We start from the raw sequence: 14907 nt of genomic DNA, 5'->3' as shown, positions 1-14907 counted from the left end.
ATATGTGAGCATCAACTGTGCGCTGAGTCCCGGTGGAGGGAAGGCAAGCCTGACACCGAGGATGTGCTGAGGGTCCTCACTGAGGGTGTGATGGCATGAGCCACCCCGTCAACGCTGTAGGAACTCAGAGACAGCATAGATGGGTGGGAGCCCAGGGAGGCTGGATGGAAGGTTCTAGAGCTAGGAGAGAGACAGGATGGTAGAGTAAGAGTTGTGTGGAGATGGGAGGTCATCCTGCTAGAGCAGATGTTAGACCCAACAGCGTGGAGAAGAGTGGCCCAGAAGACAGTATCCCAGCCTCCCTTATAATCCTCAGGCATGAAGGACACAGAGCCATACAGGCTCCTCCTGCCTCAAGTGAGCCCCCTCCCCCCACCCCCGCCCGCCACAGGCTAATTCCTAAATTAGCCTGGACTGTCTGCTGACCACAGGAGCTGGGGGTGAGCATAGCTCCCCAGTCACTCAGGCCCAGGCTGGGACGAGGGTGGCCTAGTGAGCACGGCTGAGCTACATGATTTGAAAACTTAGCTACAAATCTAAGTATTATTTACTCTTGCGTTTCCCAAGCCCAGTCATCACATCGCATCCTTACAATGTTTACCATCTCCACCTACCAGGCACCCCACCCCCTGTGAATACTGTCTTAATATTTTCTTTAAATAGACTCACTTTTTAAACTTAAGTAAATGTATTTAAACAAGTATACCACATGACTAAATGGAAACCCAGTGATGTTTGCCTTACACAGAGGAGACAAAAGTAAAACATCTTACAACAAGTGTGTTACTGATCATTGTTCATCCATGTCACACCCAGGATTGTTTTTGGACACACCTTGGACAAACATTCATTTACTCAAATGTAAAGACTGAAAAAAACCCGAGGCTTAACAAGCTGACATATTTGCCAAAGAGAGCAAGAATATGCTCTGCCCTGAAATCGCGATCCGGCTTAGATGTGAGGAGTCCCCTTGGATGGAGCGTCGACTTGCCTGGAAGGATGAGCCTCATCTACTGCAGACAATGGATTGCTACAACCAAAAGATGAGGGCCCAAGGCCTCCTGTCTTTGTGGAGGACAGAGGGATGGACATCGCCTGCCACTTACCGTTCTTGGAGACAAACTGCGAGGTGACTCCTGCCTCAAATGTGGCAAAAACAGGGCTGTGGTCACTGGTCATGATGTCACTGGTGCTGCCTGCAGGGGAGGGATGGCATTTCTAAGCAGGGAAGGAAAAACCCTTCCAGTCAAATCAAGGATGGCAAACCCACAGCAGAAATCAACTTATATTTATGGAAGCCTCCAGAAGTTTCACGCTCTTGCACCTGTTGTTTCCAATGAACTTCCACCACCATGCTCGAAAGTCTCAGTGGAAGTGTGTGACACTCTGTCCTCCATGGCAAAAATGTGCCTGTGCTAGAGACACATGAGTTTTTAAATACATCATGGGGTGTGAACTGTGGAGACTTATCTGGTCTCAGTACTTTGTCACATTACTGAGCTCATGGCCCAGAGTGGGAGGGGGGTTTAGGTCAGGGTCTCCTGGTGACAGAGATGGCACCTTCCCCCATCCCACAGTGCCTCATAGTACTGGGAGAGAGTAGTAGGTGATGAAGTGTATACACCTCTTTTAAGGAACAGGGGCTCAGGGAGCAGGGCATGTTTGGAGGACGTAAGGGAAAGAACACAGTTCTAGAGATACTGAGGTCTAAGTGCTTATAATAGAGCCACATGAAGATGTCTGGCTGGGTCCTCAGGGCTGGAGATTTATCTTTAGGTTTGGAGCGATGTTAGGTGGAAGCAGAAGCCATGAGGATTTCTGGGCTCCTCAGGGGAGGCAACAAGATGCAAGTCCAGGCCACACTGGCCAGTAATGTGCAAAAAGAAGCAGCACAGGAGACCAAGAAGGCATTAAGACAATTAACATCATCTTCCAGAAAGTTCTTACAGATCAGCAAAAGGTAAACATCCTACCCTTCAACTAACCAGAGGGTATAGGCAGAAAATTCCAAACAAAAAACAGATGGCTAAGAAACATGGACAAAAATGCTCACGTGCTCCAGACCAAGGGAAAGATGATTGAAACAACAAGACAGAAGGAAGAACAGTCAGACGGAGCAAAGTGGGGGCACTGGTACTGGAGGGCTGGACTAGGGGGCCCAGGTGAGGTTAGCCAGGGGAGGAGGAGGACACCCCTCCTCTGAGACAGGAAGGCATAGGTAGGAGGGGCACCAGCCTAAGTCACGCTTGGATGTGGGTAGAGGTCAGGGAGGGTCCAGTGCTGTGTGAAGCGGGAGACTGGGCTGGGGTGGGGAGTCAGGCTGAGCGTGGGGAGCAGCAGAAGAGGGGGTGTTCCAGCGAGAAGTTAATGGGAAGACAAGCAGGGTTTTAAAAATATTCTATTTTTGGACACCTGGGTGGCTCAGCAGTTAGGCGGCTGCCTTCAGCTTGGGTCGTGATCCCAGGATCTGGGATCGAGTCCCGTATTGGGCTCCCTGGAGGGAGTCTGCTTTTCCCTATGTCTGTGTCTCTGCTTCTCTCTCTCTCTGTGTCTCTCATGAATAAATAAATCAATCTTTAAAATAAAAATTTTCTTTTTTTAAAAAAAGATTTTATTGATTTATTTGAGAGAGAGCACAAGGCGGAGGAAGGGACAAGGGAGAGGGAGAGGCAGAGCAGGGAGCCCGAAGCAGGGCTCGATCCTGGGACCTGGGATCATGACCTGAGCCAAAGGCAGACTCTTAACTGACTGAGCCACCCAGGTGCCCCTCAAAATGTTCTTAACCCTATTTTGTGTATGTATTGAATGCACGTCATTAGCACTACGGTGCCTGTGCCCTAGAAACTGGGAAGGTGACAGTGACCTCAGTGGCCTCTCTGTAACCACACTCTGTACTGTCCTCCTCCCACAACTGAGTCTGGGCTTAGCTATGTGACTTCTTTTGACCAGCAGGACATGAGCTAAAGTGAGGCAAGCAGAGACCTAAAAAGCTCTTCCACATCTGGGACTTGCAGATATGGGGTCCCTGGGACCCGGAAGAAGCCTGGACTGGTCTGTGGGATGATTAACAACAAGGCTGAGTTACCAGCATTGCCCCTGCTGACAGCCAGCCAACCAGCCGGCCAACCCCCAATCCAGGGTGCGGGGGAGCTCCTGGCCTGAGCGTGCCCAGCCAACACCAAACAGAGCAGAGATGAACAGACCCAAGTTCGGCCCAGCAAATCAAGCTCGCAAATTTTCAAGGTGCTTTGTTACACAGCATTAGGTAACTGATACATCCTATTTGTGCCAATCAACCACCATTAGACTCAAGCTTCCAGCTGACCCCATTTCCTGAGCTCGAGACATTCATTTTTTCTTTCCCAATTTCTTGCTCACCTTCAACTCATTAAACCCTTCCACGCTGCACCCTCCAGAATTCAGTGAAATAACAGTAAAATTCCCTACATTTTCAACTTTCCTTTCATGTTCTATACCTGGTCCTTTCTGGAAGATATTGCAGCCTCTTAAGGGAGGGCTGATTCTCTGCTCCCTCCCTCATATGTGGGGAGAGTGGGAAGGTGTGTCCTCCCTGCCCCAGGGCCATGCCACTTCCAGGGCAATCTCCCTTTGTTTCCCTAAAAACCTCCACTATGGAGCTGTTCTGAATGCCAAGTTCAGGTTCAAAGAGCAGAAATGTGGGACACCTGGGGGGCTCAGTGGTTGGGTCCCACATCTGGCTCCTCACAGGGAGCCTGCTTCTTCCTCTGCCTGTGTCTCTTATGAATAAATAAATAAAATCTTAAAAAAAAAAAAAAGCAGAAATGCTATCAGCCAGCACATTCCCCTGAATCTCTGTTGCAGAAACAGACGGTGGCATCTTCCTAGAGATGAGAATTGGCAGGACTCATGGAGTTGCAGATGTGGGAAGAGAGGCAGCGCTGAGAAATGGGATGATTAACAGGAAAGATGGGCCTTCTGAGGTCTGGAAGGCGGGACGATTCCTGGGCTGTGGCTACGGGGGTGGGATGCCTTTCCACACATCTAAAGGTGCAAAGTTTGTCTTATGAAATTAGTTCTGGGAGACAGAGCTCAGGTGCTAGGGGAGTGCAGGGTGCACGCCTTCCCAGAGCACTTGTTCTGGTCCCTTCTGGGAAGCAGGAGGCATGCATAGGGGCACCTGGGTGGCTCAGTCAGTTGAGCATCTATCTAGTCATGGTCCCAGGGTCCTGGGATGGAGCCCCACATCAGGCTCCCTGCTCAGCAAGGAGTCTGCTTCTCCCTCTGCCCCTCCTCCCCACTCATGTTCTCTCTCTGTCTGAAATAAAATAAATAAAATCATTAAAGAAAAAAAAGAAAGGAATGTATATCAGTTCACCCTGATGGGACCTGAGTTAAATATGGAGATTTGTCAGTCCCCAGAGAGAGGATGGGAGCCACAAAGGTGGTCACTGGGCAGCAGCAAGTCCCCCCTTTGAGTGGGTGGGGCAGGGCTGAGGTCAAGGACAGTCCAGCAGGGATTCTGGGCCTGTGACTTGGGTCACATGAGGGATACGATGGGAACAAGGATGGGCCTCCTTCAGGTGTCATTGTCTGGGTGTTTGCAATGTTTTCAAAATAATATCACAATTCTCGGTCAGTAAAGTGTGTTCAAGGTAATTTTGCTCTGAACTTTTAACTACACAGTACAGAATAGTTCCAAAAATATGGGAAAATAAGAAGTAGCTTTTAAGAATATGCATTCAAGGGCAGCCCAGGTGGCTCAGCAGTTTAGCGCCACCTTCAGCCCAGGGCCTGATCCTGGAGACCCGGGATCGAGTCCCACGTCAGGCTCCCTGCATGGAGCCTGCTTCTCCCTCTGACTGTGCCTCTGGTTCTCTCTCTCTCTCTGTATTGCTCATGAATAAATAAATGAAATCTTAAAAAAAAAAAAAGCACTCAAGCAATTAAGAATTCCTTCAAGAGATTTTAAAACTTCTAGGGTCAATCATTATTTAGTTGTTTGACAAATTTTTCCATAATTATTTATTTTAATAATGCATATTATGGCTTTTTCAGCAACTTAATTCAATTTATTATTTTTATTTTTTAAAAAAGACTTTATTTATTCATTTGAGAGAGAGAAAGACAAGAGCAGAAGGAGAGAGACAAGCAGATTGCACTGAGCACGAAGCCCAACATGGGGCTCGATCTTGGGACACCAATATCATGACCTGAGCCGAAATCAAGAGACCGATGCTTAGTTAATCTCTATCTTTACATCTTCAATTTATCTTTAAATCTTCATAAATACGTGTGTGTGTACTCATCATATGGGTAATGTTTACCCATATGAATTTCCAATATCGGGCTATATTTGACCTGTGAAAATACTACTTTTATGTGGTTCAAACCTAATATGCTGTTTTTGAAAGAAATAACTCTTAAGGATGCCTGGGTGGCTTAGTTGGTTGAGCATCTACATTTAGCCCATGTCGGGCTCCTTGCTCAGTGTCTGCCTGCCTGCTTCTCCCTCTGCCTGCAGCTCCCCCTGCTTGTGCTCTCTCTGTCAAATAAATAAAATCTTACAAAAAAAAAACCAAACAAACAAAAACCAAACAAACAAACAAAACCAAGTCTGGATTTCTTTTTAAAAGGGCTCTATAGTTCCATTGTTTCCCAATGCAGAGACACTTATCATGCTGCAGCCTCAGACAGGAGAGGATGATGCATCAATGCCTCCAGGTCACCTGACCAGGGCTGCTGGGACTTCTCCCATTTTACAGATAGACAGACTGGAGCCTATCAGTCCCGGGCGCGTGAACCTCACAAGTTGCCACTCACCGTAGGACTGACACACCACATGCACGAGCGGGTAGGATTTCCAGAGGACTCGGTCACACCAGGAAGGCAGGTTGTACTTCATCTGTGAATCAAAGTCATGAGCTTTGTAAAATGCCTGCTAATGTAATATATACATATTATATATATAATAATAATAATATATATTATTATTATATATATATATATATATCAGTAAAAGAAAAGATTAACTCGTGAACTCTAATCCTTGAATTCATGTGCCGTGCGGTCTTTATAGATTTGCTCCACAGGTGGCCTTCAACCCTTTTCATTTGCCTTAAATCCCGAGTCCACTGCCACGTGCACCCCCTTTTCTTCCGCTTTGGAAGATCGACTCACCTGGCTATGGGCCCATACCTATCCTCCTCACTATTTCTGAATTTCTTGTTCTTCCATTCTCATACTTTTTTTTCTGACTCAAATGAACCCCACAACTTGTACTTTCAACCCAGTCTCTGCTTCTCTTTTCCAGCTACTTGCTTAATAACAACACTCCAGCCACTCACTCCCATTTACACAGCCGTCTACCTATCTTCTGATCCAGCCGGGCAGCCATCTACTTATTCACCCACCTACCTGCCCACCATTCATCATCCATATACCCATCCGTCCATCCATCCATCCATCCATCCATCACCTATCCATCCATCCATCCATCCATCCATCCATCCATCCATCCATCCACATATCCATCCACCTATTTGCACATCCATCTGCCCATCCAATCACTCCAACAATATATGTTAAAACAAGCCCTCTCCAGGCTATACTGGCGAGCAAGATGCCCACAGGGTGTGATAGAGAAGGCAAACAGGCAACATCTTCTATCCCTTTAAGTTCTAGCTCTTTCTCTCCTCCCTATAAATGTAAAGGTACTCACCCTAAAATAGCCTACCCCTATCATCTCCTTCAATTACTTTTCTCTTTTTACCCATTTTCTTTCAAGAATGTTCTATTTTCATTGCCTCTACTTTTGGACCACCCATTTCATTTTTTAAACTTGAGATGCAACTTACATACAGTGTAAGTATGTAAACAGCTTGAGGAATTTTTAGATTTGTACACACTCATTTAACCCAGATCAAGATATAGAAAATCTCCCTCATCTCCAAAGGTTCCCTCCTGTTCCTGTGTCCATACTACCACCTTGTAGAGGTGAACATGATCATGACCAAAGCCTCTACTAATTCATTTTGCCCAACCTTGAGCTTATGAATGGACTCCCTCGGTATATATTGTCTGAGGTCTGGCTTCTTTCACCCATGTTGTTGCCTGCAGAAGTGTCCTTTTACTCTACTGCTGTGGTTGTATTCCACTGCATGTATAAACCGCATTAATCTATTCTACTGTTGACAGAAGTAGGGCTCTTCCCAGTTTTTGGACGTTGTGCGCAAAGCTGCAATAAACACTCTTGTATCTCCCTTTTGGGTGAACAAATGTGCTCATTTCTCTGGGGCTACCCCACAGTGGAGTTACTGGATCATAGGGTAGGTGAACATTTAGTTGCATAGATGCTGCCAAACTGTTACTCTTACCACTCTAGTTCTCAGCACCAGCTGCCCCCAAGAATTACCATCAGAACTTTACAAAGATACAGAAAGTGGGGCCTACCCCAGGTCTCCTTCATTAGTGCCTCTGGGGATGAGGCCCAGACATCTGTGTTTCTGGAAAGTTTCACCAGACTCATCTGCACATGTTGGTAAAAAGCCATTCTCATCCTCCTGCTGGCTGGATTTCACCCCCAAGACTACGTGAACTGCTCTTTCAAAGTCCACCAAACCTTCTGGACCCCAAATCCAGCTCCTTGTGCAGGATTCACATGCCAGGTGCATATTCTCCTAGACTCACATTCCACATCGGAGACTACTCATCCTGACAGTCTCTCACCCCCGGCTTCTGTGATGCACAGCACCTGGTTGGTCCACCCACCACCTACGTGAGCACTCATTTCCCGTCTCCTCCGTTGTATCTGCTCATCCTCCTCTGGCCTCTGAATGTGGATGGCCCCCAAATCTGCCCGCAGCTCGTCTTTGCCTCTTCCCCTGACAACTTCACCTACCTCATGGGTGTGCCTGTGTTCTCTGTCTGCCTGCACAACTCCCAAACACATGACCCAGCCCTGATGTCTCTCTCTCTCTAGCATCACCTAGGATCTTCAATTGCCTTTTGGATGTTTCCACTATCTTCCATCAATATTATACAGCAAGTCTGAAGACAAGCTCTATTCTCTCCCCCAAGCCACCTCTGCCTTCTGATTTTCATTTTTATCAATGGCCATCATGTCTACCAACATGTCCTGCTCTTCTTGGCTTCTGCTTTCATCGTTTATTCCCACATCTGACTCGGGCCCCAGTTTCTCAGCTGGACCCACCACACGGCCTCTGCGGTCCTCTACATCTTCCTCATCCTCTACACAGACCTAGACCGGCCTTCTCTGTGTATCTCTGCCATGCTGCCAGCCCCCAGCAGAACTTCCAGGGGCTTCCCGATGCCCGTCCAACAGGTTAAAACCTTAACCTAGTATCTAGGACCTCTCTCCCCTCAGCTCTCAGCCCCTGCTAATTTCTCCTGACACTCGAGTCAACCTGGACATGCCCTCACTGTCCCCACATGTCCCCAACGGCCTGCCCCGACGGTGCCAGAGGACCAGCGCTACACAGCCACCAGTGGACACCTCCCAGGCAGGTTTCTTGTCTCAGCCTCATTCCTTCACAGCAGACCTGGATCTTCTCTCCTTCTCTGCCTGTTTTCTTCCTATTAACTCCTGCTTTCTTCTAGCATCTACCCAGGTGTGGCCTGGCCTTTCCTTTTGCACTTCTCTGCTTGCCCTGAGCCCTCAGGAAACATTCTGAACGGTTCTCCACTCCAAACCGGAGGCCTCCAGCAGTGCCATGCCACACCTCTAAGCCTCAGGGCCTGGCTTCTCCAGGCTGGGGCCCAGGAGGTGACGATGCCAGAACTTCCTACCTCCTTATCTGTTCCAGCAAGTCTTCCAACTGGAAATGGATCAGCCTCCCTCATCCCTTGTCCCATCCTCTTGCTGACAGCCAAGCTGTCCCTCAGAGTACCACAAATGGGCCCTCTTTGAGAAGCCTCTCCTGATCTTTCCTTGCCTGAAAGGTCATGTCCTTCTCTGACGGCTCTTTGGTATATTTGGCAAATGTGTTTGTCTCATCTTTCCTTCCATAAACTCCTTGGGGGCAAACACTGGGCTCATCTTTGATTTCCTACTACCTAGAAGAATGTTTAGCCCATCACAGGTCATCAGTAAATACCTGTTGAACAAGAATGAATGAAAGCTTTATTATAGCCTTCCCTAAACACTGTTCCTTGGAACACAAGGGACCTCATAAAATAATAATTGGTATTCCATGACCAAATGAATTTGGCACAGAAATTTCCTTATGGAAAACCATAATGTTCAGAAACCTATAAAGGCTCTGATAAATCCTGCAGCCAAAAAAAAAAAAAAACCAGCTTATTTAATGATGACTCACTTGGCAGATTAGGAAATAGATTGCATCGCAGGACATAAAAAAAAAAAAAAAAAGAAGAGCTTGAGAACTAAATTAAAGAAATATTTTAAATCCTTTCAGACTCTTAGACTCTCTGGACAGAGGGTAAATCCTGTGTCATGAATCTAGTTTCTTGCAATTAATGTATTAATGTGACAGTGTGGTTGCCCAGCCTCTCCTTAGAAGAGGTTTTTGCTCAGTGACGCAAATCAACACGTGATCTCTAATTTTGCTTCTTTTTTTCCTGTTGCCTAGTGGATGAAGACACTCTTTCACTTCCTGCTTGCCTCTGTGGGGATGGACACAAGAGGGCTGAGAGGTGCAGGGGGGTGGAGACGGGGGCGGGGGCAGGGTGATGGCTACGCAGAGAGCTTACCCCCGTGGCTTTCTGCTTAGTGTAGGCGTACTTGTCCCGAGTCAGTCTTTCAAAACGGTAGGTGGGTGCGAACGTGATTTCTTCCTCCTCTGAAAACCAAACAAAACCGTGGTTTCTGCCTTGATTCCCCACATTACACAGGTCCATTTCCTTCTTCCGCAGGTACAGTCCTTGCCCCCCAATTCCTGAGGATATTCCGGGAAAAGAGAAGACAGCGATGGCTTGAGAGGGCCTAGGAGCCAAGGGCCATGGTTCTTACCGAAGTGCAGAAAGACCTTCTGCTCCTTCCTCTCCATGAGCAGCTGGTCGTGGGACAGGAGGTCTGCATACTGCTGCTGCTTGATTTTCTGGACAATGGTTTCTGCCTCCTGGAGCAGGGACACAGCCAGGCCTCCAGTGAGACATCCCCGCTTTGCCAACATGAGGCCCGTTACCACCCGCCTGCCCACACCACCCAGGACCTGGAACCCCCGAGGCCACACCAGAGCCTGGTCCCACGGCTGCCAGGTTGGAGCTTCTTGGCACTTAACTGTTTTACAAGGATAACTGTGCAAAAGTAGTGAAATGTCAACCTGATAACACAGGTTTTAGCAGTTTCAGATTTGCAGAGGGATGTTTTAACATTTTACTCTCTCACTCTGACTTCTAATATTATTTTTATGGGCAGGTTTGTTTTGGGGCCATGGAAGGAGCCGAAATCCCAGCTCCCTGACTCTGTGGGCATCGGCAGGAGCGCCAGCCGCCTGGAATCCAGCGGTCCTCCCTCCTGAGACTGTTACCTCTGCTCCGGCAAATGCCCTTGGCCAACCTCCTGGTGAGGGATCGGCCACAACAGCCCCTCTGATGGTGAAGGGTCAGGATTTGTGGGGTCCCTGCCCAGCCCTCTCCCAGCCGCTGCGGGGAGCCTCTAGGGAGGCAGGTGAGGTGGCACACACGAGCCCTAAGCAATTCCTCAGTCTCCACAGAATGGCTGGGGCAGCAAGGGGAGGGGCAGGGTACTTGGAGAAACAGGTGGGAAGGAGAGTGAGAAGGTCTGGGTTCAAGCCCAATGGTCAGTGACCTGCAAGCGACCCCAGGCTACTTCTGGGCCTTTCTGTACCCCAGGGTTCTCAGCCCTTAGTTTCTGCCATCCTCCACTCTCCCCTCACATGATATAATGTGAAGGTTCTACACCCCTCAGTTAGGGACGTTCAAGCTGTAACCCAGGTCTCTACACAGACCACATGGCTCTGCTCCAGGCCTCCCCACCCCCTTCCCGGGAACACTTGGCTCCCCCTGAGTGAGCAAGGCCATGTCTGTGCCACCTGCTCTCAGTGGACCATGCCTGGGTGTCCAACGCAAGCAACATCTTCCTTAGCTGGCCAGTGACCTGCGATCTAGGCAGAAAATCATGCCAGTCTCCTCGGACACTAGCCTTTCCTGGGGACCTGGGCACAGCCAGGACAGTTATGTGGGAACTGAGCGTGAGCAGAGGTGAACTGTGAAGGCAGGGGTTGCACAAGAGAACCACAGCGGGTCCCGGAGCGGGTTGCTGCCTTGGCCCAGCTGGGTCTGAGCCTCCACAGCCCTGTTCCCCGAGCTAACTCAAGGGAGCCCCTGTGCCACGCAGCCCCCCACCCCGGGTGGGCAGCCCCTTACCCAGGTGGGCAGCTCCACGCGGTAGTTCAGGTCCCCAAGCCAGAAGAGATGGGTGAAGCGGTGAGTGATGTTAAAAGGGCTCAGTTTCTTGTCCCCGAGGGCCAGAAATCGGAGAATGCTCATGTAGTTCTGGTTTCGCCTATATAAAATAAAAAGTAGGGCAGCCCGGGTGGCTCAGCGGTTTAGTGCTGCCTTCAGCCCAGGGCGTGATCCTGGGGACCTGGGATCGAGTCCCACATCGGGGTCCCTGCATGGAGCCTGCTTCTCCCTCTGCCTGTGTCTCTGCCTCTCTCTCTGTGTTGCTCATGAATAAATAAATAAAATCTTTAGAAAAAAAAAAGAAAAAGTAGCCATCTTGCATAGGGTCACTGGTTCCCTATGTCACCACCATGGCAGGAAGGCAGAGGGAGCTCAGGGGGGACAGAGACTTGACTCGGGGGCCCCGGCTGCAGCAAACCACCTCCACGCAGGTAGGCACAGCCACAATGCAAAGGGCCTTTCAGGCAGAAATGGGAGCACAGGGCAGGGGTCCCCAAGCCTTCCTTTCTGCAGGGAACCAGAATTGTGATTATTCTAGGTAGAGGACTTCATGACTTGGGCCCAAAGGGCTTTGATCTCTAAGGGTGCCCAGCGCAGGTCCTTTCCCTTGGAAGCAGAGTGGTATTTAGGCGTCTATGAGATTGCCGACGTAAGGAAACGCGTGTCCTGTACCCCCGCCCCAGGAGATCCACCCACACGACCGGTCACTCTTGCGCCACGGCCATGGGGAAAGCCGAGGGCTGCACAGTAGCTGCGGTGTTCGGTGTTCGGGGACGTGGGGTCGGCCTGGGGAGGTCACCCCGTGACAGAGCTCTCGGGAAGCGAGCTCCATTACCTGAGTTTCTTTTCACTTCCCGACGTCAGGTGGCTGTTAACAAATCCCAAGGAGGTTCCATTGAACATAAATGACACCCCGACGGCTCCTTTGTTCCCTAAAGGGAGAGGAGAAGGAAGACATGAGCACAACGGGCACCCTTGGCAGGTGGCGCAATGTGATCCATAAAGCGGAGATGGAGAAAAGCAGAACGGCTTCGTCTGGAGTGGGAGACTCGGCAGTGGCAGGACCGGGGCCGAGGGGGGCACCCCTCCACCACCAGAGGAAAGCTGGGTTTCCAGCCGAATGGCCTGCAGCCTTGGGATCCTCAGAGGGGTGGAGGGAGGAGGCTGCTGGTTGGCCATCCTGCTAGGATGACCCCCACCCCCACCCCTGGGGACTCATCGGTCACCCCGCGGGCCTGGCAGACAACACCATCAGAAGCAGCCAGAAGTCTGGGGAAGATTTAGACAAAGGAGCCCGGGGCTGGGCGCGCTGCCATCCTCCCCCACCCCAGCTAACCAGGTTCCTGGTGGGACCAAATGCCTCACTGAGACCCCTTTTTTTCTTCTGACTTTCAATCTATCCTAGACTCGGGGTTCTCAAAACATGTTCCCCAAACAGCAGCAGCATCTCCTGGGAGTTGTTGGAAGTGCAAATTCTCAGGCCCCACCCTGGAGCTGCGAATCAGGAATTCTAGAGGCGGGGCCCAGGAATCTGGGTGAAACAAGCCCTCGGAGTCAGGGGTAGGCAAACGCCGGCCCCATGCCAGGTGAAAATGATTTTTATGTTTTTAAATAGTTGGGGGAAAAAAATCAAAATAAGGTTTTGTGGCACATTAAAGTGATATGAAATTCAAATAGGAGTCCATAAATAAGATTTTATTGGAACACAGCTACGCCCACACGGTTGAGTAGTTGCAAGAGAGGCTGCATGACCTGCAGAGCCGAAATATATCCTGGCTGGCCTTTTAGAGACAAGATTTGCCAACTCCTGCTCTCGGGCATTCTGACACATGCAGAAGTCTGAGAACCCGCTCTGGTCAACACATTAGCTTGAGCCGTACGTATCGGGTGCTTGAAAAGTGGCAGGTCCCACCGAAGGACGGCTGTGAGTGTACAGATGCATCAGCATTGTGAGTCTCAGCAAGAAAAACAGAATGTGAAATATTGAATCATTTTTATATCGAATACCTATTGAAATGGTAATATTTTGAGTGAACGATGTTTCGATTAAATCTTATGAAAACCGACTTCTCGGTTTCCTCTTTCCTGAATGTGGCTCCTAGAAAATTCGTAACCACCGATGCAGCTCTCAATCTGTCTGGGCTGGACAGCACTGCATGGAGCCTAAGTGGAAGGACCTCAAGGATCATCCACCTGCCTCCCCAATGGGTGGCCCTGCTCCGCTGCGCCCAGGAGGCCTCTCCTTTCCAGCTTTCTCCCCATCCTGCAGTGTGACCTGAGTTTAAATCCCTGCCTTCCAGTTTCCTGCCACTGCGCTTGGGACAGGTTAAGGAACATCATGGTTGGGGCAGCCCGGGTGGCTCAGCGGCTTAGCGCCGCCTTCAGTCCAGGGTGTGATCCTGGAGACCCGGGATCGAGTCCCGCATCAGGCTCCCTGCATGGAGCCTGCGTCTCCCTCTGCCTGTGTCTCTGCCTCTCTCTCTCTCTGTCTCTGTCTCTCATGAATGAATAAATAAAACCTTAAAAAAAAGAAAAAAGAAAAAAGGAACATCATGGTAGCCTCCAGTCTCATGTCTGTGAATGGGGCCAATAACAGTCCTTGCCTCCACGGGGCGTTTATAGTAAATGGGATAATCCTCATGAAGCATTTAGCTCTCGGCTGTGCACATGTAGGTTCTCAGAAAGGTGTTTGCTCTTCTAGGGATGATGTCCACCAGCATTCACAGAGCCCTGTGCCATGTTAACCACGGCTAGGAGCCATTTGGGAAGAGGAGAGGGCCTGGAAGAGGCCAGCCCCAAGGTGGGGTTGGGAGGCAGAAAGGAACAGGTGCAGAGGGGCCTCTTGGCCATAAAGCTCAGACTCTGCCCAGACCTCCTGTCTCCCTTTCTGGCCTTGCCCCCAATACCCACTAGAGCTGCAGCCCTGAGGGCCTTGGCTTCACTGTTCCTGCCGCCTGGAACACTCTTCCCACACTGACCCTTCCTCACCCCTGGGACCTGGGTCCCAGTGCTCCTTTTCAGAGACCCTGGGGCCCACCCCCATCTCAAGTAGTACCGGGGCCTCACTGCCCTGTGCACCGTGCGCCACTTTGCGAGCGTGCTCACTCCTGGAAACCGTCTCCCCACGTGAGCAGGCTGCTATCTGCAGAGTCACGTGCCCAGCACCTAGCACCGTGCCGGGGGGACACAGCTGGCTCTGTCCCGATGAATGAGAGCCGGCGCAGCAGCGGGGGGTGAGGTCTGGGTACCTCACATGCTACAGGGAAGGGGCTGGTGGGAGAGGGGTGGGCAGCCCAGGCAGGCTGCAGCGAGGACAACCAGAGGTTCCTGGGCAGCAGAAAGGCGGGGGCTTTGACAGGGCAGCTACCGAGACAGGAAGGAAGGGGGCAAGTGGGTGTGGACACGGGCAGTTTGCGGTTTGTCAGCAGAAAAGCTGAGAGAGTTCACATTCGATTGCAGCAACTCTTCTGTTTCCTGTTGTCTCTGGGACTCTGTCCTGTCCCCGACTCCAACCACCAG

The 14907-nt window shown here is 50.2% G+C and overlaps 1 protein-coding gene and 1 long non-coding RNA gene across 3 annotated transcripts in view; one reads left to right on the top strand and one right to left on the bottom strand.

The window, feature by feature from the left end:
• INPP5D (inositol polyphosphate-5-phosphatase D) overlaps nucleotides 1–14907 on the bottom strand; it is a 119457-nt gene that overhangs the window by 19697 nt on the left and 84853 nt on the right. Inside the window, exons 14-19 of the mRNA XM_038574220.1 lie at nucleotides 12224–12320; nucleotides 11350–11488; nucleotides 9971–10079; nucleotides 9712–9800; nucleotides 5803–5884; nucleotides 1107–1196 (exon numbers count right to left, since the gene is read on the bottom strand). Of these exons, the coding sequence (XP_038430148.1) occupies nucleotides 1107–1196; nucleotides 5803–5884; nucleotides 9712–9800; nucleotides 9971–10079; nucleotides 11350–11488; nucleotides 12224–12320 (606 nt within the window). The remainder of the gene's footprint in view (nucleotides 1–1106; nucleotides 1197–5802; nucleotides 5885–9711; nucleotides 9801–9970; nucleotides 10080–11349; nucleotides 11489–12223; nucleotides 12321–14907) is intronic.
• Nucleotides 9573–13856, top strand: LOC119865967. 2 transcript variants are annotated; one of them, XR_005378836.1, is made up of 5 exons: nucleotides 9573–9654; nucleotides 9874–10218; nucleotides 10379–10525; nucleotides 12327–12974; nucleotides 13491–13856. It is a non-coding gene; the product is annotated as an uncharacterized LOC119865967 (long non-coding RNA). The 2 variants fall into 2 exon arrangements; XR_005378835.1 differs by having other exon boundaries at nucleotides 12327–13856.

The sequence above is a fragment of the Canis lupus genome, chromosome 25 (genome assembly GCF_011100685.1).
Source record: "Canis lupus familiaris isolate Mischka breed German Shepherd chromosome 25, alternate assembly UU_Cfam_GSD_1.0, whole genome shotgun sequence".
Taxonomy (NCBI): domain Eukaryota; kingdom Metazoa; phylum Chordata; class Mammalia; order Carnivora; family Canidae; genus Canis; species Canis lupus.
Note: the sequence above shows the minus strand (reverse complement) of the source record. Positions and strands in the feature narration are given on the sequence as shown.